The 22301-nt window shown below is 46.9% G+C and overlaps 1 protein-coding gene across 1 annotated transcript in view; it reads right to left on the bottom strand.

Annotated features, from left to right (window-relative positions):
• Positions 1-22301, bottom strand: part of LOC147730267 (uncharacterized) — a 545933-nt gene that overhangs the window by 475711 nt on the left and 47921 nt on the right. The window contains exon 3 of the mRNA XM_086954056.1: positions 19928-20070. Within this exon, the coding sequence (XP_086810182.1) occupies positions 19928-20070 (143 nt within the window). The remainder of the gene's footprint in view (positions 1-19927; positions 20071-22301) is intronic.

Raw genomic sequence — 22301 nt, 5'->3', positions numbered from 1 at the left:
TTGGTGTGAGTTTTCTTTTTGTTAAAGAGCTTGCATGCGAGGTGTACCTCTGGTGGTGTGCAGGCGGTCCTGCAGAGGAACTGGACAAGAGGGTGGCTGTCTGGCGGTGTGCTAGATGTCTTGCAGTGGCATTAGGGAGTGATTCTAAAAGCAGTGGCTTGTGTATCTGATGATCCTGTGTAGGTGAAGAGGTTCATGTGTAGCCCAGCTAGATCCCAGTAGGATGGTAGGGGTGTAGGGGCTCACGTCCTGTCTCAGTGGAGGCGGAGTGAGTGTGGGACGGTGTGTCCCACGTTGGCCTGAAACCTTATCTCAGGGCCCGGAGGGTTCCCTAAGGGAGCGCCAGGTCAGGGGCCTAGGCTGTACAATACAGGTCATTTGAGGAGGATCTTCCTGTGTCTAGAGGACGGGGAGTGTCTGTAACCAGAACTCCGGCGGTCCTAGTGTTGGGCAGTACCGCTCCTAGTGGAGGGTGCAGAAGTCCTGGCTCGCTGAGCATTTGACCGTCTAGAGTGCTTGACCATTTGTGGGGCCTCTGGAGGTCGTTCCCCGAGGAGGGGGGAAAGCCAGGTTGGGGTGTGGCCTGACCTGGAAGGAGTACTGGAGGAAAGTGTGTCACTGATACGCCGCTGGCGTGTGCTCTGTCTAGCCTTGGACATACTGAGAATCACCCTGTGATAGGGAGTACTGAAGGAGAGTGTGTCACTGATACGCCGCTGGCGTGTGCTCTGTCTAGCCTGGGACATACTGAGAATCACCCTGTGATAGGGAGTACTGGAGGAGAGTGTGTCGCTGATACGCCGCTGGCGTGTGCTCTGTCTAGCCTGAGACATACTGGGCCTGTAGTCATGGAACTGGAAGGGGGTGCAGAGGGATAGTGTCCTTACTTCTGACCCCGGTGCAACCTGAGGGTTTAGATCTTAGGTTGGGAGATTAGGAAACTTCTAGGTCAAGAGGAATCTCTGCCCAAGTGGACCAGCTGAAGAGACTGAGGGGGCTGCCCTTGCTGTGTGTTCTGGGGCTCACCTGCAGTTTGTTGTTTCCACTAAGGTACAGGAAAGGGGGCTTTGCGGTGTGCTGTGTCCCCCCACCTGCTTGAAGAGGAACTGTGCTGTGTGCTTTGTACCTCAGAAGTGAAATAGTTTCCAGGTGGTAGACCAGTGATGGAGTGAGGTCCTGATCTGGTAGGAGACTTGTGTTCTGGTGAATGCTTCTCTGTGAGAGTGTGGAAACCCAGAAGTAGAGGTAGGGTGGGGCAGTCTCACCCCTAGACCTCTGGTCAGCTTGGGGGTGTGGACCCTAGGTTGTTGGATCAGTGGTAGATGTAGCTACACTGAGAGAGAGAGTGGAGAATGGCTATTGTGTGCCAGGGGTTATTGCCCCCCGCTCTGTGGATTGGTTAGGACCTGTGATTTGGATGGTCTTGGCTGTGGATGACTAGGGAGTACCAGTGGGGTGTCCTAGTTGTGTCAGAGAGTTATTGTTTAGAGGTAACCAGGTAGGTTCAGAGTGGCGAAAAACCAGAGGGTTGTCCCTGCCGGGCAGGTCCGTGTCCGTGGTTTTTGTCGCCCAAAGCAGTGAAGCCCATCAGTGGAGTGATTGGTCTACCCTGCGTTTTGGCTGGAAGGGGGCTGTGTTGGACCCGGCCCTTTGGGCAGGTTCACCCCTAGACTTTTTGCTTTTTCCTAGCCTGTTTCTGGAACCTGGTGTTGGTGATCCTAGGCCTCTGCGCACTTTTTTCACTGTGGTACAGTGTAAAGTGCTTGAGCTCTCTGTATGAAGAGTGAGTGACCTGCCCTCCCATAGGAATGAATGGGGAATATGTATGCCCATGGTAGATTCCTGATGCGTGGGGAGTGCAGGGTCGAGTTTGATATGTGTGAACTCGTGAGAATGAATGCTGCAAAATGATGTATGCAGCATGACTGTGTCTAGTCTAGAAGTACCACTTTTGGAAGTTGGCATAATTGTGTAAGTTGGTGCTAGCGTGTGATTGGCTGGTGAGTCTGCCCAGGAGTGCCTGGACCTGCTGGTGGATGGACTGTCCGGTTTGAGTAGGACAGGGTCTGCAGGGTCTGCAAGGCCCCAGAGGAGGGGGTCTGAGTCAGCCGTGGATGAAAGGCCCCTCTGCTGTCAGGGATGGGAGGAAAGAGCGTCTGGTGGTGCCGGGCCGTGCCTGTCACCCACCCTGCTAGCTCTCCTTCCTGACGGCCCACTGTCACCTCTGGCCCTGAAGCTGTCAGGAAGACGGAAACCAGAAACATTCCAGCACTCAGGGTCCCTTGCACGAAGTACTTCAAAGGCATTCCTGGGTATAAGAAGGAGATGAGTCTCCTTCCAAGTTGTTCTTGTGCTAGCTCTTGTGGCTGACTTGGATCTACCAGGGGTGGGCGCTGCACAGGCCCTGGGTGCCTGGATTCCTGGACTCCTGGGGGACCCTTCTGCCCTGCCTGGGCTGAAGGGGGGACTTTGCTTAGCCCCCTGGGACTCTCTGGGACCTTTGTGCTGCATGGTGGAGCTGCATTGCTGGAAGGACCTTGGGACTTTGTGATCTAGCGCCTTGGGAGCGCTTGGGTGCTCGCAGTCCTGGAAGAGCGCTTTATCTTGCTTATAGCGCTGAGGCGCGCATTGCCCGCCCTGGCGAGTGCCCACCCCGCTTATTTTCTTTGGTTTATTCAACTTCGGCTGCCCACGCCGTGATTGTCGCTGCCCGGGGGCCTAAAGGGGTCCAGGAGCCGCCGTATGCCTGTGCACGGCCGTGGACGAAGCCACGAAGGGGCCGCGACCTGATTGGCCGTCCCTCGGCAGGAGCCGCGCTCTGATTGGCCGTGGCAGGAGGCCTGTCCCCGAGAGCCGCGCTCCGATTGGCCGAAGAAGGCGTGTCACTGGGGGCTCGCCGAAGGAGCCGCGATGGGATTGGCCCATCGCTCGTGACCTGCAGTGAGAGGAGGAGGAAGGCGCCGAGACGCATGGCGGCCGGTTAACAGGGCTCCCGTGTGCCGAGGGAGCCCTGCAACGGGAGAAGAGACTGCCCGGGAGCCTGGCTGGCTCCACTCTGCGTCCCGGTCCCGAGACGGGGGACCGGGCCAAGCGAGGAGAGTCTGCGAGGAGCAGGAGCTCCTCCGTTGCCGCCGAGCCCCGCCCCCGCCGCGCAGGAGACCCGGTGAGTCTGGGCGGAGGGCTGGGCAGAGTGAGGAAGCTGAGCGGCGCGATGATGGAGCCTCCCCGCAGCAGAGCCGGTGAGTGAAGGGCTGCGGGGGGGAAAGCTCCGTGCGGTGCCGGTCAAGGCGCCGAGTAAGGGCGGCCCCGAATGGCAGTGGGTCGCCCCACCGTGATTACCGAGCCCGCGAGGGGCTCTTGAGAGCGCGCCTGTTGTCAGCGCGAAGCGACGAGGGCTTCAAGGGCGGCCCCCGTTGGCAGTGGGTCGCCCCAACGCATTGCAAAGCCTTCAAGGGCGGCCCCAGTTGGCAGTGGGTCGCCCCAACGCGCATGAGCCTAGAGAGGCTCAGAGGGGCCGCATTATGTTTACGAGCCCGTTTGGCTCCCGAGAGGGCCATATCCGAGAGGGGGGGACTTCGGGGCATATTGTCGGTGCTCGTCCCTTCCTGCCCCCGAGTGTGAGGGCTAGAGTCCGGTGAGGCTCCAGGGGCACCAGTGTTTTAAGAGCCTCTGTGGCTCCAACGTCTGGGGCATATGCTATGCCCAGAGCCTGTGCGGCTCCAGCAGTGGCGCAGTTGGCGCCTAAGGGCCAGTGAGGGCCCTGGCGCAGTTTTATTGTTCTCCAGGTGCCCAGCACTTAGTGGGCACCTGCCACGTTTAGGCTTTTTGGTACTTTGAGACTGGCGCTGCATGGCAGCGCACCCTGACACTGAGACTCAGGGCGTCTGAGCCCCAACAAGGCCGTTGGCCTAGGGACTGCCACAGGTGGTGGCTTATGTGAGTTTGCGCAATGGTATGGTTATTGCACCTCTGAATGTGATCTTTTGCATCATGTGTTATTCCTGCACCTCTGAAGGTTTTTAGGCCTCATGTGATTTTTGCGCTATTGCTTTACTCTTGACACCTCTGAATGTTTGATGCATTATGTGTCTTTCTTTTCATGCGCTGCACCTCTGAATGTTTAGTCATCATGTGTCTTCTTGCGCTGCACCCCTGAATGTATTGTGATTACATCATGTGCTCGGTCCTTAACACCGCTGAATGTGTAGGTCTATACATCATGTGTTTTCTATCTTTACTACTCCTCTGAATGTATATTCATGCATCATGGGTAATGTGTTCTGATTTATACCCCTAAGTGGATTTTATCCTTAGGTGGTTGTTCTTTCTAGTACAGGTGGTCCTAGTGAGGTCCTGGTTACCTGCGTGACATGCTCCTAAGGTGTTTAGGGTTGCGTAGTGGGTACTTACCTGTTCCCAGTAGTTACTGGATGTGATTCATAACTGTTACTTTGTGCTACAGTGATTTTATATTCTTTTATTCTAAGTTCTGACAGTATTTCGTTTCTACTAAGTGCTGATTATGACAGTGGCCCATGTGGCCCTGTCTTGTGAATAATCCCATGTGAATATTGCCCGTGCCAATTGGCACCATGTATATGTGTGATTTTATCTGATGTGCTTTTACAATACAAAAGGTATTTTTATAATAACCTTGTGTGGAGTCTCTTTTGTGGTGTGCCTAGTATGTTGTTGCTGTTGTGCGCTGACGCAAATGCTTTACACATTGCCTCCGAGTTTAGCCTAGACTGCTCGTGCCAAGCTACCAAGGGGGTGAGCAGGGGTTATCTTGGCGTGTGACTTCCTTGCCCTGACTAGATTGGTGGTTTCTGCCTGGCTTTGGCGTCAGCCTTAGCCCACCAGAAATAGCCAGTTCTAACACAGAGGTTTTATTTTATTTTATTTTTAGAGTTTTATATAGCGCTAGGTAGACCTGAAGGTATCAGAGCGCTTTACATAAGGAAACAGCGTGTTATCAGTTACAAAAATTTCACATTAATTACAGACAAATTACGAATTCAATATAGTTATTGACAAGTCCAGTGTCAGGATTCAAAAGGAATAGGGGGAGCTGGCAGTCAGTTGGAAGGAGGTAGCAGCGGAGAAAAAGGCGAGACAATATGTCCGAAGTCTGGCTGCATAGGTGACGGCCAAAGCGGTGTGCCAGGGCCAATCTCCCCTATAGCTGTTGGTGCAGGTCCACCGGATATCGGCCATGCGGTTCGGGCTCCGCCAGACGAGTATAAGTTCAAGAACAAACTGGGGGAGCTGGGAGACCAAATTGGAAGGAGGCAGCAGCGGAGAAAAAGCGAGACATATGTCCGAGATCCGGCTGGGTAGGTGACGGCCAAAGCAGTGCGCCAGAGCCAGTCTCCCCTATAGCTGTCGAGTTGAGTGGGTTGCTTGCTTTTAAGCTGATAGGACCTTTCAGGTTGAAGTTCCCCCTTTTGCTTCCAAGACACACACCCTTAAATATGGGGTGCTGCAGGGCTCAGCATTGAGCCCAAAGCTGTTTAACGTATATGTGCAACCTTTGACAGCAGTGGCAAAAAGTAGAGGGCTCACAGCAGTGTCTTACACGGACGACACACAGTTGGTAGTTAATGTGTTGTATTTGTATATGTGTTGTATTTGTATAGCGCGAACAGTAACCCGGAGGCATCCCGGCGCTTGTACTCCTACCACAAGGGAACCTCTCCTGGCTTTTCCTTGTGAGGTGTCCACTCCTGGGCATCCCATGGTGAAACCAGGCATCCCTTGTGCATCGGGGGCCGTTGTGGAGACTAAGCAAGCTATTGCCCAGAGTTGCAGCGTGGGGCCCATGCTTAGATTCGGCACTGAGGTGAGAATATCCGGTCAGAGGAATTTAAGCCTGCTCCCGCCGAGGCGGGAATCGAACCCTGGTCCCTGGCCAGCGTTCTGCATCAAGGTCTGCCGCTCTAACCATTGAGCCACACTTCTCTCTCTGAGGACTCAGGACAACGTTCATGCAAGTTCCAGAGGGATCTAGAGTTTATATATGAGTGGATGACTGCCAACTGTCTTCAGTTAAATGCCAACAAGTCCGAGGTCCTGCTGGTCGGGAGAAACACTGAGTTGTGGAGTGAGCATTGGTTGCCTGCCAAGCTGGCAGATGCACCCATTCCCAAAAAGGTGGTAAAAAATCTGGGTGTATGGGTAGATGACACCCTCAGCTTTCAGACTCAAACAAAGAAAGTAGCAGGAACCTACTTTGGCATCTTACGCAGGCTCAAACCAGTGCTGAGGTTTTTTGACCCGGCCATGAGGCAGGTAATTGTCCAAACATCTATTCTGTCTAGACCGGACTACGCCAACTCACTCTACATGGGAGTCAATAAAGTGGAGATCACAAGACTGCAAAGGGGTCAGAACGCTGCCGCTAGAGCCTTGTTAGGTCTGCCCAGGACATGTCCTACCTCCAATGCTATCTGTCGGCTACATTGGTTGTCTGTAGCAAAGCGCATTGAGCTCAAGACTCTTTGCATGTCTTTTAAAATTCTGAATTCCTCCTCCCCAGACATCTTGGCTAAATTGCTTACACCCTACATTCCCGCCCGTCAACTTCGGTCTATGGGCCAGCGTGCTGGTGGATGCTCTTTTGGTGTACTGGCAGCTGGACTCTGGAATGCGCTCCCCACCGTCACTCGTAGCATGGAAAACTACATGTCATTCCGCAGGGCCATCAAAACGCATCTTTTTCCATCATAGACTGTTGTGTGCTGTTTTTCTGATTTGCTGTTTTCTGTTTCAGCGCTGGGACACCCCTTTGCTGGGGCAGCTGTGCGCTATACAAAACCACATAACATAAAATAACATACACGCTTTTAATGCTTAGTCACTCAACGGTCCAGCAGTGCACCTTATGTGAACCATGGTTGAGGGTCTGTCCTCAGCTCAGACTGACAGCCCCTGAACTGAAGTCACAGAGGAGAGTGACATGTAACCCTGGTTATACAAATCCTCACAATAGATTAAACCAACCTGCTTCCGGGGCAATACTAAATCTACTAAAGATTGATCTTAAGTCCCACCTGTGGTCGCTAGACAGGTCCTTCCCCAGTGAACATATCAGCGTATGGTCTATGGGACCTTCCAACGGTCGCCACTCATAACAGCCTCGTAGATGTACAGTTTTCCTGTTATCATGACTGAACACACCACTGTTGGAAGCACGCACTGGAACCCCCCAGCGTAGAATGACCCATATTGAGAAACTGCGGTTGACACTCCTTACCTGCTCTGCTGCTAACGAAGTGGGAAACATCCATTACAACGCAGTCATTACAACGACCTACCATCACAACACAACTGTTACAACACAACTGCCTTCACATCGCATTCCATTACAATGCATACCATTACAACGCATATCACTACAGCGCATACCATTACAACGCAGCCCATTACACCGCATGCCATTACAACACATCATAAGGTAAGTAATGAAGATTTTTTTAGTATTAGAGTGGGTATGTGTTTTGGGGTACGTGGGAATAGTAACTTTTACCCCTACACTATCCAACACTTTCTTTACAGTTGCACTCACTGGAGTGGGTATAGCAATTTTTACCCCTAAACTATCTAACACTTACACTACTGTTGCACTCACTGGAGTGGAAATAGTAATTTTTACCCCTAAACTATCCAACACTTTCCCTACTGTTGCACTCACTGGAGTGGGAATAGTAATTTTTATCCCTACACTATCCAACACTTACCCTACTGTTGCCCTAAAAGTATTATGCGTTGTAATGGTATGTGTTGTAATGGTATGCGTTGTAATGGTATGCGTTGTAATGGTAGTTTTTGAAAATGCATTCTAATGGCATGCGTTGTAAAAACATGCAATGTAATGGTAGTTGCGATGTAAAGACTGCATTGTAAAAGCATGTGTTGTAATTGCATGCGTTGTAACGTCATATAATCAATAAAGTAGGCCTCCTGTTACACTTCGGTTTGTTTCCACTGGCACCAAAGACAAAACTCTTTTGACCCTATCGGATACTCGTAGTGACCGCAGACTGTTCTGCCAGATCTTATTCACTAAAGACCAGTGGTTCATTCCAAGGCAACCACACTTTTCTGCGATACAATCCAGATGTACCTTCCTAGGCCACCCCACCTCATATGTCTCCAGCAGTGCCTACTGCGCATAGATCTGAGCTTTACCTGCCACATGTTGGACTTCCTATTATAAGTTGGCTGGTCACACCGCTGAGCAGAACAACACTTTCTAAACAATATGAAAGGTTTATGGTTCAATCTCGTAAAACATTACCAATTACTAGATTTACCAGCTTTTATATGTTTATCGCTTCACAGTCTAGGCTCCTTCAGTAACACATCCATACATACACCCATCTGCCTATGTGCAACAGGCTACTTGTTATCACATCCTCCACAGATAATATCAATCTTTAAACAATAGTCTTTTTCGACACAGCGATCCAGCCTAAACATCTGAGAGCTCTACATGCCTATAATGTATTCTTCAGAGCCGTGTGGACACAGCCAAACCAAAGTTTGGGAGTCTGGCCCAAGTGCATCCACAGTGTGAGCTGCTCTGAAAGCTCCTTACATTGTTGGTAAGTGTGAAAAAAGTACTAGGGTACATGATACGGATGTGTATTTAATAATAAATCCTAAACAGCTTAGAGGAAATAGTTTTGGCAAATACTGCTCTTCATTACATTAAAACCTTCCTACTAGTAACACGCGTGCTGCTTCCAACAGCTTCGGTCTACCTGGACGAATACCTCCTCTGTTAGCTGTCCATTTTAATACTTATTTCTGTCCTTTGACGGAACCTGTCACACCACATGGAGTATCTTTTTTAATTATACTGATGATAGTAACAAGGCTTTTTTAAGTTTAGTGGATGGTTAACACATGTTCGGCCAGCCTTACGACGGTCCACCATCCAACTTTACAGTTTTCTCTGCTGTGGTAGGACATTTTCACCTAAGTGCTCTCATCGACCCAGCAGGAGCACTTTATTTCATAAAAAACGCCATTCATGGACAGGCCCCCTTTTCATGGTGCATCAAGGTAGCTGGAAATCATCAATGAAAAATGTAATATTTGTACCAGGTACCCTATGTCAGGAAGGGGTTGTGGAACATGGAAGGCAGGAGATATGTGCAGGTGAGCAGATTTTGCTTCACATTGATAGAAATTCAGCTTTTTGTTGTCTGGTGGTCAACAAAAGGTTTTGAAAAAGATCCATAACCTACAAAAAAAAGAGATAACCTTTGGTATCAAAACTTGTCGCGGGCTGAACTCAAAGTTTGCACTGTATCGCTTACTGAAGCCACAATATAGGCAACGGCTTGAACATGAAGGGCTGATGGGTGTCTAAAGTGAAAAGCATCGGGATCAACTGTAAAAAACACAATGAATCATACATAATCATATGAGTGCTATAGGAAGGGCCAGCAAGCAGTAATTCAGATCAGTTCAAGATAACTCACAAGGACCCGAAGGACAGAAGAGGCCAACTCTAATGTGAAAAGAGCAAACCAGCAGACACCACAGTAATTCATAACACTCTGCACCGGACTTGTTTTTAATCATATGTAGAGAGGCAATAATTAAGTACAAACAAGTTAAATGATACAATCCCAGATGTTGTAAAGTTCCTATAACATGATCTTACTAAGGAGAGAGATTGTAGTGTAGTTCCTAGTTTCCCACTAGGCCCTGCGCATTGGAATAACATAAACAGTAGTATCGACGTGGAACTGCGGATATTCCAGGCCTCCACTGACTATGCTAAACTTAATTGGGTTGTGTTACCAACTAGCTCAGAGGTCACTGGAAACTTTCTTCTCTGCATAGGAAGTGATCAGCTTCCTTGGCACAGACAAGAAGGGATTCAGCTTTCCAACAACCGTGCAACATGACAACTTTGCTCCTCAGATCAAGAGTCGATCTCTAGGGTCGTGTGAAACAATAGACATAGATTTCACTCAGTCAGTCTAGTGCAGTTTACTTTCACAGTATGTAGAGAATAGAGAGACGGGCGTTTATCAATAAAGGGTTAACATTTATTGAACAGTCTTTCTTCTCATACAAGAGAAATGTATTGCCACAATTGCAATAACTGTTATTATAAAAAGTACGTACAGTAAGATAAGTATTGCGAAATAGAACTGTAAAAGCATTGATATGGTTTCTTAGCCATACAATGGTTTAAAAGTAATAAAACATATATACAGTCATATATACATTAGGCTAACATACTCAACTGGTGCTTCTAACTAAGCCTACCCCAGTGTGCCTGACCTAAGCCTAACACGTGAGAAGGGGGAGTAAGTAAGTAGCTTAAGTTAAGTTGGTTTTGCCAAGGTTTGTGTCAAGAATTCTCGTCTAAGGGTTTAGTCAACACCATACCTCTGAATAGAATGATGGAGGATTGGTATCTCCTTCAGGGGTCTCTCTCGATATCCCAGTCACCCGCGAGGGTAAACCGGAAGCGCCGGGACTGGATTTCTCTGCACGAGAAAGGCAGCGGCTTCTCTCAGCGCGTCGAGGAAGGAGGGGTGACAGCGTCCGCGGGCAGCTGGGCTGGATGTCTTCGCAGAGGACGGCTGCACGGCTCCTCAAGCGTACTGAACCATAGTTCGCGCTGTAGCGGCGATAATGGTAATCAGTAGCTTCACCACCACAGGATAGCAGGCTGCAGCGACAGAGTGCTAGTTTTTACCAACACGGGGTCATGCAGGCAGCTGGCATCAGCAACAGGTTCGCTCACAGCTAACAGCTCACAGCTTCGCATCGCTTAAGGCAACGTTGGTAATATTTATACCTGACAGGTGCCGGGTTTGACGCAAGTTTGCTGGACATAAGACGTCAATTAAAGATGTCACTAGGAAGTGACAGTTATCAGTTGCTCATTAGAGTTCCATTACTAATCAAAACATAGCAAGCAGGGATTTCCAGGTTTGCTAAGTTTTTATCTTGTTGAAGAACTCGGAGTGTTATCTAGGAATATCAGATAGTGACTGCTGCTCTGTCATTGCACTAATTGGTCGCAAAGGAAGTAGCAGAGAGTCATGCTGGAATGTGGCTCTGTTCGTGTGAGGCCAGAGATGACTTTTCAGAAAATCGCACTTGAACGGTTATGCCAATATAGGGAATAAATGGATTTATAGCCGAATAGGGGCATAAGGTCACAGTATCGATCAGGAACCTAGATAAGCACGCAACAAGATGGTCAGAAGGTTTAAGACTTCAACTGAGTTGATTGTTAATACCTAAACATGTTGCATGTAGTAGCAGAGGGTTATTGTCGTTTTAAGGAAACACTGTCTTTGAGGCACCACAAAGTTAAACTTTTCTAAAACTGACCTTTTAGTTTCTCTCAAACCTCCAGGAGGTAGGCTCATTATAGGATAATCTTGAGCCGTGTGTGGGAGGGTGCTGCAGAACTACGTGAAGACAATACCACCACGCATTCCCCTTGGGTGGATCCTCCCATAACTCACCATGAAAAAATCCAGGCAGCTGCCTCCTAGGCATGTTCACTCACTTGTGTGCCTGAGAACTGGCCGCAAGCGTGGTAATGATACAGCCCTGCATCCATGCAACGTGCCAGAGTGGGGGCACACCAGATGGAAATGTTTCATTGTGAAGGGAGTAAGGAAGAATCCACTCCATTCTTGAGTTGGAACCCTTTTGTGTACAATGAATCTGTTATTGCCACTCTTCCAGTTGTTGCTACAGATAGTGAAAAGTTGTAAGTTTTATTAATAAGTAGAATTTAGTCGATGCATTTTAAACATTTGCCTGATAGAGCAGGTGCGCTTTTGCAGGCTTATAATACTTTTATATAACACACAAGTAAGGCTCCCAGTTTACCGTTTTTACTGATTTGTACAGATAAATATAGATAGAAAACAATTTATTTCCTGTCTGTATTTATTTTTCAAAGCAGAAAAATACTGAAAACTGTGCTTTTAATGAGTGACTTTCCATGTTGTCTTTATTGAATTCCAAGACACCAGATGATCAGATTAATAGAATGGAGAGTTAAAAAAACACGTTAAGATATCTCTAAATACAGGCATGTATTGAAATACATTTGTAGTAAATAGTTAATATTTACCTGTGGATGTTGTGTTTTAATGCATCTGGTTGCTAATTTAGCTAAAACGCTAGATGCATCAAAGTATCAGTGCATGTTTTTCAGTTAAATAAATGTGTAAATGTACCAATTTTGACCCCACTTATTCGCAAACCACAAAATAAATAAGGATAAATACTTATAAGATGGCCTACAAATAAATATGGATAAATACAGACGAAATTGTTAAAAAACATAAATGCCATAAAACTGGAGGCTATACACACGTCACATCATTAATAACTTTATTCTTCGCCTCCATTTCTTGACAAACTCTCTGTCATTTAGGCGTGTACTTCCATACTATACATGTCCAGAGACAAGCATGCTAATTACTTCTGAGAAGAGAGACCAAGCCCGGAGGGAGTTGCTTGAAGGAGCACCACATATCTATGATGAGGCCAAATGCATTGACGATCGTATACTAATCGATTGCCACCAGAAGGTAGGCTGCCCCTCATTTTATGTAGTAACTGTTACTATGTATACAACATATGGACATTCTCTTTGGGGTACAGTTGGGTGGGAAGTTAGTCAAGGAGCCTCGGCATTTAGGACCTGATGTCCAAACAAATTAGGTGGTTGCAAAATCTGTGATTTGCAAAATGACATGCTTCCTGACAGCAATAGAAGCATATGCAATATACCAAAGATACTGTGTGAGTTGTAAAAGTCTTTTTGACTTACAAAGTGCCTTTTGCAACACATTTCAAATTACAAAGAGGAGACAACTTGAAAGGAGAATCCTCCTCTTAGAGATATGAAATACCAAGTGTTAGAAATGGGGGTCTCTAATTGGCAATGGTTTGCACATTTGTCCAGGTAGGGATCCTTCTTCCTAGACAGGATAAGGGGCATACACTCCTAAAAATTACACCTGCTCACCCCCTTGGTAGCGAGGTGGTGTGGAGTGCTGTGCCCACAGGTCGCGTTGCAAACAGCTGTTTGGTGGCAGGCATCGCCATTGGTGAGACCAGGGTTGTGGTACGAGGTGCGGCCGTGCCCTCTATGGTGCCCTCTGCGGTGCCTTCATAACATAGAACCGGCCGCGGTGTTGGTGACAGTGTTGGGCTGCTTTTTCTTCTTTTGCAGCACAAAACACACAGTTCCCAGTGCTGGTAGCAAATTAACTTGAGTTTTTTGCTGTTCCTGAGACTTCTTGAACAGGGGTCAAGCTCTACCTCGAGCCCTTGAAGAAACTTACACAAAGAAGTAGCAGAAAGTTCAGTCCAGTCCTTTCACTGCCCAGGAAACAAGCAGCCACTGCAGGCCAACACAGCAAAGCACAGAGCAGTGGTAATTATTCCTCACAGCTTCTCTAGCTCTTCTTCTTGGCAGTCTTCTTGGTCCAAAAGAGTTCTCTGAAGTCTTTTATCTCCCTGAGACTTCCAATAGGAGGCAAACTCTACTACAAGCCCTTGGAGTAAATTCTAACAGCAGGATGATGAAAGTACAATCCAGTCCTTTACCTGCCCAAGACAGAAGCAGCAGGCCAACACAGCAGAGCATGCAGCAAAGTTGTAATTCTTCCTGGCAGGTTCATTAGTTCAGCAGTAATCTAAAGTTCTGGGGTCTGGGCTCCAATATTTATACTACGTTTTTCTTTGTTCTTTTGGGTAGAGAGTATCTGTGCTCAGCCCAAACCAGTTCTGTCTCTCTGGTCCTACTTCCCGACAGGAGGTGGAGACAGCATTGTGCAAGGGAGACAGGGCCTATCCAGGTGCAAGGGTAATCTCCTCCCACCAATCTAGATGCAGCCCAGAACTATTCAGCCCAGCCCTAACTCATCCAGGAAAGGCAGGCCACACCTCGACCTCCGTCCTCCGACAATGTCTGTCTACAGTAAAAGCACTCCAAAACCAGACATTCAATACAAAAACAAGCACATGGGATGTCCAAGCAAGAAAATACCCACTTTCTAAAAGTGGTATTTTCAAACACACAATATAAAAATCATCTTTACTAAAATATGCTTTTTTATATTCTGAGTTCAGGCATACTAAACACCATACTTCTATCTTGCCCCAGTGGAAAGTTATACAATGTTATAAATAGTCACCCATTCTACTCTATAGGTCAGATAGCCATTCAATAGTAAAAAACGAAATACACTGTATTTTACTATCAGGACATGTCACACACACCAGTACAGATACACTGCACCCTGCCCATGGGGGTACCTTGGGCCTACCTTAGGGGTAACTTACATGTAAGAAAGGGGAAGGTGAGGGCCTGGCAAGTGGGTGCACTTGCCAAGTCCACATGGCAGTCAAATTCCACGTAGACACTGCAGTGGCAGGTCTGAGATACCTTTTACCGAGCTAATCCTGTGGGTGGCACATTTAGTGCTGCAGGGCTACTAGTAGCGTTTGATCTACAGACTCAGGCACTCTCAGTGCACTTTACTAGGGACTTACCAGTAAATCAAATATGCCAATCATGGAAATACCAATCCATAACATAATTTACCTGGAGAGCATATGCACTGAATAGCAGGGGAAAGTACCCAGAATCATAAAACCAACAAAAACAGGGTCACAAACAACAGGCCTAAAAGCAAAAAGTCTTGGGATAAACCCACTGAAAAACCCAGGTCTAACACCATGTGTAAATGATTTGCGACTGTAGTTGTGGTCACACACAAGCAGTACACACAGCTCATTTGTCAACAAAACATAAACCATATACATTTAAAATAAATGTAATTCTTTAGCTCACACCATGATTATTTTGCAGAAATTGTTTTCCTATGCAAGAAAACTGTATATAATCCCCTGGTTTTCAGGTTAAGCCATAAGACTTTCTGATGCTACTAAGGATGCTGACAGATTTCTTATTGATTTTGCTGCCCACTGAAATGTAGGTTATTTGTTTAATGTGCTCATATTTATTTATGTATAGCCCAATTACTAAGAAAGCCTTCATGGCACTGATTCTTTATGCATCTGCACCATTCCATCTCTGTATTGTACCTTTTAAATTTGTGTAATAAATCCTTTTACATTTCTACTACTACCCTGGAACCCACTTATTGAGTGCTTTCATGTAACTGATTGACATTTTGAGTTGTTGCTTATCTTGGGACACATTACAACATGAAATTGCGGTTTAACACCGTCGTTGACCCATCCATCAATGGGCATGTTAGTAAGATCACTTTTTGGATGTACAATGTAGGGATTCCCTGCATCCACAACTATATAAAACAGAAGATGCACATCTGTAATAAGCCAGCGTATTCCCAAAGAATGTGCCCTAGAGATTCAATTTGAGATTCAACATAATTGAATTTATTCTGAAGTGGTAGTGGAGTGTTCAGTTTTCCATACCCCAGAGGGTCACGTTGTTGCCACTTTTATTTAACATTTTCATAAGGCCTCCTTATTGCATTGTCACATCCAAAGGGCTGAAGTGTATGTATGTATTGCTATTTACACAGTGTGAAACAACAGAGCGCTGTACATTACAAGAGGGGTTAGGGAGAGAGACAATCTACAAGATCATGTACATCAAATTGGGATTGCATAAATACATTTCACATTTTCAGGGACAAGGTGATTAAGTGAATTTCCCCAGATCACAAAGGGGCACATGCATCAACCAAAATACTTGTTGTAAACGGACCGGTTCACAAAATCGGCCTCCTTGCGACTGGTATTTTGGCATTTGGTATGCATCAACCCATATGCAAATTCGCAAAATAGATAATTGCAAAATGTACAATTACCTAAATTGCAAATGCATTTAGGGATTCGGAAATTGTGAATCCCTATTTGGGATGCAAAAAGCCTTTCCTAAATGCGACTTCGCATTTAGGAAACACTAATTACCATCAACTGCAAGTTGAAGGTAATTTGCAAAAACTTTGAAAAAAGCACAAAAGTGCTTTTTTCAAAGTGCCATGTGGCGCACATGCCAATTTCAGGGGTGTATCTGGGTGGCCTTTTGGCCCTCTAGCACCCTTGAAATTGCATGCGCAATTTGCAAGTACCTATTTTGGTACACGCAAATTGCGCATGCAATTCCTATTCATTCCTATGGGCGACTAGGCCCATAGGAATGAATGGGAAGCTATTCCTTAATTGCGAATCGCAATTTGCAATTAAGGAATATGTAGGAATTGCTAATATTTTTGCGAAACCTACAAGCATAGGCAACTGAGATTCCTTAATAATCGCAATTAAGGAATCGCAATTGCATACCTTGATGCATGTGCCCCAAAATGTTGAGCTAAGATTCAAACCTGGGTCCCAGGTTCCAAGGTCAGCGGCTCTAACAACGAAGGGCCTCATTAGGATGGAGGATTTTCCGCATCCTCCGGGCCGGCGGAAGCCACCGCCGGCCCGGAGGATGCGGAAAATCCTCTGCGGACCCACCAAAGACCCACCGCCACATTAGGATGGCTGGTGGGTCCTGGTTTCAGTCCGCTGCTTTTTCGCCTTGGTTGGCTTACAACCGCGGCGGAAAAGCACTAATATGGTGACGGTGTCTCTCAGACACCGTCAGCCAGATTAGGATGGGCTCTGAAACATGCTTTTCCGCGGCGGCTTTTCCGCCGTGAAAAGCATGTGTAACTTCACTGCGGGGGCCCGTTGCGGGCCCCCTAGGTGAAGGGGGGAGGTGGGGGGTGTACATGGGGAGTACCTATGGTACCCCCGTGCATTTGTATGCAGAAAGCGGCAGGCACCGCGCGGTGCCTGCCACTTTCTACATACAAATGCAATGCGTGCATTTTTAACATTGCTGCGGGTGCAGCTTGAAGCCGCACCCGCCGCAATGTTAAAAATAGAGGATGTGACCGCCAGGGTGGCGGTCACATCCTAATTGCACAGGAGGGAACTCCGCAGCCCATGCGGAGGTTCCCTCCTACTCTATGGTGGCGGACGGACTCGGGTCCGTCCGCCATCTTTTGCTGATGAAACACAGATTTATTTAGGACACAATGGTCGTGATGACATTTTCTTTCAATATAAAAAGAGGGCTGAAATGAACAAGTGGCATAGTTGATGACCCAAAATGGACAAAAGCTAATATGTCTATAACAAAGGTGTTCCTACTAAACTTTGAGTCTGAACAAAACTTTCAAAGCCACCTGAACTCTTTGATCTTCCATGTGGCTTTGTAAACGCAGTACTCAGTTTAGATTTTGAGTGGGACTTCAGTTCTGCAGCCCAGATAAGTTCAGTGGTTCCTTCTTCTTCTTTTAGTCTAAAGGCCTGATTGCAAATAAGGATATAAGTTCAGGTCTTGACGCAAATCTACAAGATGGCAGCTGGCTAAAGCAGAGACTAAAATCAACCTAATGACCTGGTGCCAATTGACAGCTCTCCTATACAAAACATCAAATTCACAACCACACCCAACGCTCCAGAACATGGAAGAGGAAGGTTTGGGCTGCCACAGACCTGCCATACAAGCTAGTGCCCACCCTCCATCTGGAACCTTATTGTGACCCATTATTTGTTCTGGGAGATTTGCAATGTAGGTTTTGGAAAGCGAGAGGGGGGGGGGGGAATGGGAGGGTTCTGGGTTTACTAAGATGGTTAGCTGACCTGGAGGGTCCTCCTCCTTTGCTCAATGCACTTCAGAGCCTAGTCGCGATTACTTTATCAAATTCCATGCAAGTCATCATATAGACATTATAAAGAGTTAGATGTTCCTAAGACAGGTCTGACACCAATTAACTGAAACATAGTACATCCCTTTTACCGTCAAGTCTGTATAGCTGGGTAGATCATATTCTGGCTTGTGTAATAAAGAAGACCTTCGAGTAACAATTCAGTAAAAATGTACAGGGGGCATTTACAAGGGAACTAAACCTCAAGATACAGGTGCTGCTAGCTAAGCAAAGGGGTGTAGCTATCAACAGCAGCAGGTGCAGTTGTACCAGGGCACAGAGGTCTGAGGGAGCCCTCTGCACTTCAAAGAAGGCCGTGTTTCAATTCAAATCTGAAGTGTAGAGGCCCATGTTCATTGGATTGAAGCCCATGAATCTGTTGCTACGTCAATGGCCAACCATTTTTTGTGTACTGGGAAAATTATCCCACCTCTCCCTGGCAGCTCTATGCTGTGAATTTAAACAGACCAGGAGCGGGTCTGAAAGCTCCAGTCCAGCACATATACTTATGCTTTTACATAAAATTACACAGCATTTCATAGCACATCAGTCCAGGGGCTTGAGGAATGTTTTACGTACACAATAAGTATTGGTTTATGTAGTGCAAACCCAGCTGAGAAGCAACGCAGTGGGTAGAGAGATGATCTAAAGGATCATGGCCATCAAGTGGTGACTGCACAAATGCATTTCATATATATTTAGGCATGGGTAAAGTGAGCCTAGAGTCACACAATTCTGAGTCTAACTGCTGAGGCCAGAATTTGAAACTGGGTCCTCAGGTTCCAAAGGCGGAAACTTGTACCTCTAGACCATATCTCCTCATCACCCTGTGAGCGGTAGGTACACTTGTTATGATGGTAAGTTACTCCATGAGGGTTTGTTCGAGGTATACCATCCTGGTGTTGGGTGTATGGTGGGTATGGGTGCCTCAGCCATGGGCTGCTGTAGAGCAATTAAGCAGAATGAGGATCTGGCAGGACATGTGAAACAAGGAAGACAGGCGCAAACATGGAAATTCACAATGTAACAAAAAAGATTTTACGATAAGAAACCAAAAAACGACCAACAAACACTTTTATTCACTGTACTTTGGAAACAGGCAATGGTAAGGCAGAAAGTAAGCAATTACTCAACACACAATCACTTCGGGTTCGGAGGATCTCAGTCCTATCCAGAAGTGCACTTCTAAACAAAATGTTTATGCACAAGTGGGTGTGCAGTTCGGGCCCTTCGTGCAGGAGATGTCTCAGGATGGTGAGCAATGTAGGGCTTCAGGCCAGTGCAGTGGGCAAAATTCCACTCAATGGAAGGCTACACGGTGGTCGTTGGAGATGTTATAAGAGCTAACTGTGATCCGGCCAAGTAAGATGTGGATACCATATGTCTGGAGGGTGTGTAGTAATGCGGGGAAGGGTAGGACAGAGAGGTCGAATGTGGAACATTTACAAAGTAACAGGCTAAGGCTGCAGACATGCTTCCTCAGCAGTTTGAAATGCATCAACCCGTGTACTCATTATTTGGCCCAAAAACCATTTTTTCAGTATTCTCAGAGGTCTAGAGCTCCCTCCTGTCATTGTGAAGTTAAGGGTTTAAATCTGAACTCTATTTGGCAATTCAAGGGGAACTCAGAAACACCTTAACTTGATGTAGGTTATGTAGGTGAGGGAGTGACCTTTGCTACCACTGCTCTTTTGAGCAGGCGTTCCTTCTTAACAGAACCTCATTACTCAAACAATCAGGCTGCAAGGTAACAGCCACTCTTGAATATTCTACTGTGCCTTCTTTCCATAAGCACTCAACCAACTAATCTCCTGGCTGCTACTATCAACCAATGCCAGCCTTTGACTTAGAGTTCCTGTCCCAACCTAGGAATCATCCTATAACCATAAAGCTTTATTACTGCGCACTACAGGTAACTAGTATAAGTGTGCATTACTCATAATGAACATCTGAGGGGACTTACAGAAGCAGGATGTGGTAATGGTAATTTTCCACTATGTGTTCTACAAAAAAATGGCAGACGTAAAGGTAAAGCCCAGAAGGGACTATGACACCCTTGCAGATTTAGATGCTCATGCAATCTTTTTAAGTTTACAAATCAGAGATGGAAAGATACCCTAGCCACTCACCAACACCCAAATCAAGATGTCAATAGCTACACTTACCACCCCTTCGCGCATGTGTCCTAGCACCAGGTCAGATTTGGTTTTCGGAAGTTGACTGTCTTGCAGCTCACGGGAGACATGACTGTAGATCTGCTCCTCCAGACAGTGGTTGATCTGAGCCATGAGGGCATTGTGCAGCTCTCCTGGAACAAGGAAAACAAGATGATCTGATTGGCTGTTGAATAGGCTCATCCACTAAATGGTTTTTCCAGTAGATGCCACTGTCAAACAAAGGGACACTGGAGTTTGCATTATTGGTTACGCAGAAACGAATAAACAGACCTCCATTTAAAAACTGTGCCCACTGTGGGCACAGTCACACAATATGGAATAAAGATGCACTGTTGACCATTGTGTCTTTCAACAAAGAATATAGTTTTGCAGCAAACACAGAGAGGTCTCCCTGGGCTACATTGCGGGATGAGACCCACGTGTTCTGTTTCTCCCAGGTTCAGGTAACGCCATTACTGAAGGGGGGGTTGTTCTTTGGCCATTGACCATGGCTGGGCTGTGCAAGGTTCTAAAGTAATACCCCTGAGGTCTGCCCATCCCTCCGAGATTTATGATGTCTCTGAGGCCCTCCCATAAAAAGATATATCAGACATTGCATTCCATACAATGATCTGTGTTTTGGCCCATCACTCGACAGGTGGACCAGCTGTAGACTTCCACGCTTGTGCTATGTCTCTCTTTGCTACAATCTGTCCCAACCAGAGCACTGCTCTCTGATATCTATTTCCTTCTACCTCATCTGTTATGTGGAGTAGTATTAGCTTGTAGTCACTGGTATCCTCCATTCCACGACCCCCTCCAAAGTCCCAAGCACCCGGCTGCAGAAGGGAGAGAGGGATATGCAATTCCAGAATGCGTGGATCAAATCTCAGACAGGGCTGTCGCCTTCGAGGCAGGTTCCTGAAGCGATCAAGCCCATCTGGAACAACCTATTTTGGGTGCGGTAAGCGCAGTGAAGAAGAATTAAAGGAATCAATCAGAACTGGGAATCCATCACCACATCGCTAGGGTCAGCCACCGCATCACTCTGCATCATCATAAAGTGCTCCCAGGTCTTGCTTCCATGCCTCTTTCACCCCATCCATACACTCTGGCATGTTGCTAAGTGACATTCAGTATAGCTTATGTTCAGAAATATTAGTGAGTAGGAATTTGGCTTTCAGGGAGGAAAACTCAGGAATGGTTGGTACAGACAGTATGTAGGGAGTGAGTGAAATGGAGGTCCAGAATTGGGTACGGTGTAGATCGAATTGTGTTTGTAGGTCATGGAAGGATTGCACGCCTCCCAGAAAGGATATACCGATCATGTCCCATGTGGAAAAACTGCGGAGTGCCGCTACTTGTAGTAGGCAAGTTTCTCTCCACAGGGGGGTTTCCAAGATCAATCTGCCCACCCTTCAGGTGGATTTCAATGAGGCGGACCTCACTGATAGCATTACATTTGTAGCCGCAGGCAGGCTTGCCAGGCCCTCACCACCATAAAGGAGATGTAAGAGAAAGTCACAGCCCATGGATTGTCCCTCTGGAGCATAGGCAGAGTCACTGAACCTCTCAAAACACCAATCATTCAAAATGACAAGTTGTGTGCCTTGGTAGTATAGGAGTATATCTGGAGTGGCTGGACTGCCGTCAAGAGTCGGGCAACAACACTTCTTGAGGGAGATCCAGAGGAATCCCCTGCCCCATAGCAGAGTGTGAAGCAAGGCGTTGACCTTAGCGAAGAAATTTAGTAAAAGGGAAATGGGTAATGTTGGAGTTGGTAGTGGAGTCTCGGGAGGGAGGCCATCTTTTAGTTGACCTGCCTAGCAGGGACAGCGGAAGTGTGGACCAAAATGTAACATTTCTATCAAGGCAGTCAAGTTGGGTCTGTAATCTGGATTTGTATGTGAGGGCCCTGTCAGGGGTTATGAAGACTCCCAGATATTTTAAGCCTAAAAGCAGCAACCGTAGCCCGGGGGTCCATGGAATGGACGGCAGGCATTGGGGAATGGGAAAGAGGGATGACTTGACCTCATTCATGCAGAGGCCAGAATAATCCATAAAGATTCAGATAATCTGAAGAACTTTAGGCCTCAAATGCCTTGGATTATCCCAGAACGTCAGGACATCATCCGCATAGAGAGATATTCTATCTCCTATCTCTAAAGACCATTGGAAGCCACGAATCTGAACGTTGATGCACACCCAGGCTCAATGGCCAAAATTAACAATAAGGGGGACAGGAAGCACCCCTGGCACGTGACACTCGATGCCGAACCATTTGTAAACTGCCCCGCTAACCTGCACCAGTGCAGGGAGATTTGTGTACAGTAGCCGTATCGACTGGACAAACCGCAGGCCGAAACTGTATCAGTTCAGTAGG

This window comes from Lissotriton vulgaris, chromosome 2_1 (genome assembly GCF_964263255.1).
Source record: "Lissotriton vulgaris chromosome 2_1, aLisVul1.2, whole genome shotgun sequence".
Taxonomy (NCBI): domain Eukaryota; kingdom Metazoa; phylum Chordata; class Amphibia; order Caudata; family Salamandridae; genus Lissotriton; species Lissotriton vulgaris.
The sequence above is the reverse complement of the archived record's forward strand: the minus strand, read 5'-3'. Positions and strand labels throughout refer to the sequence as shown.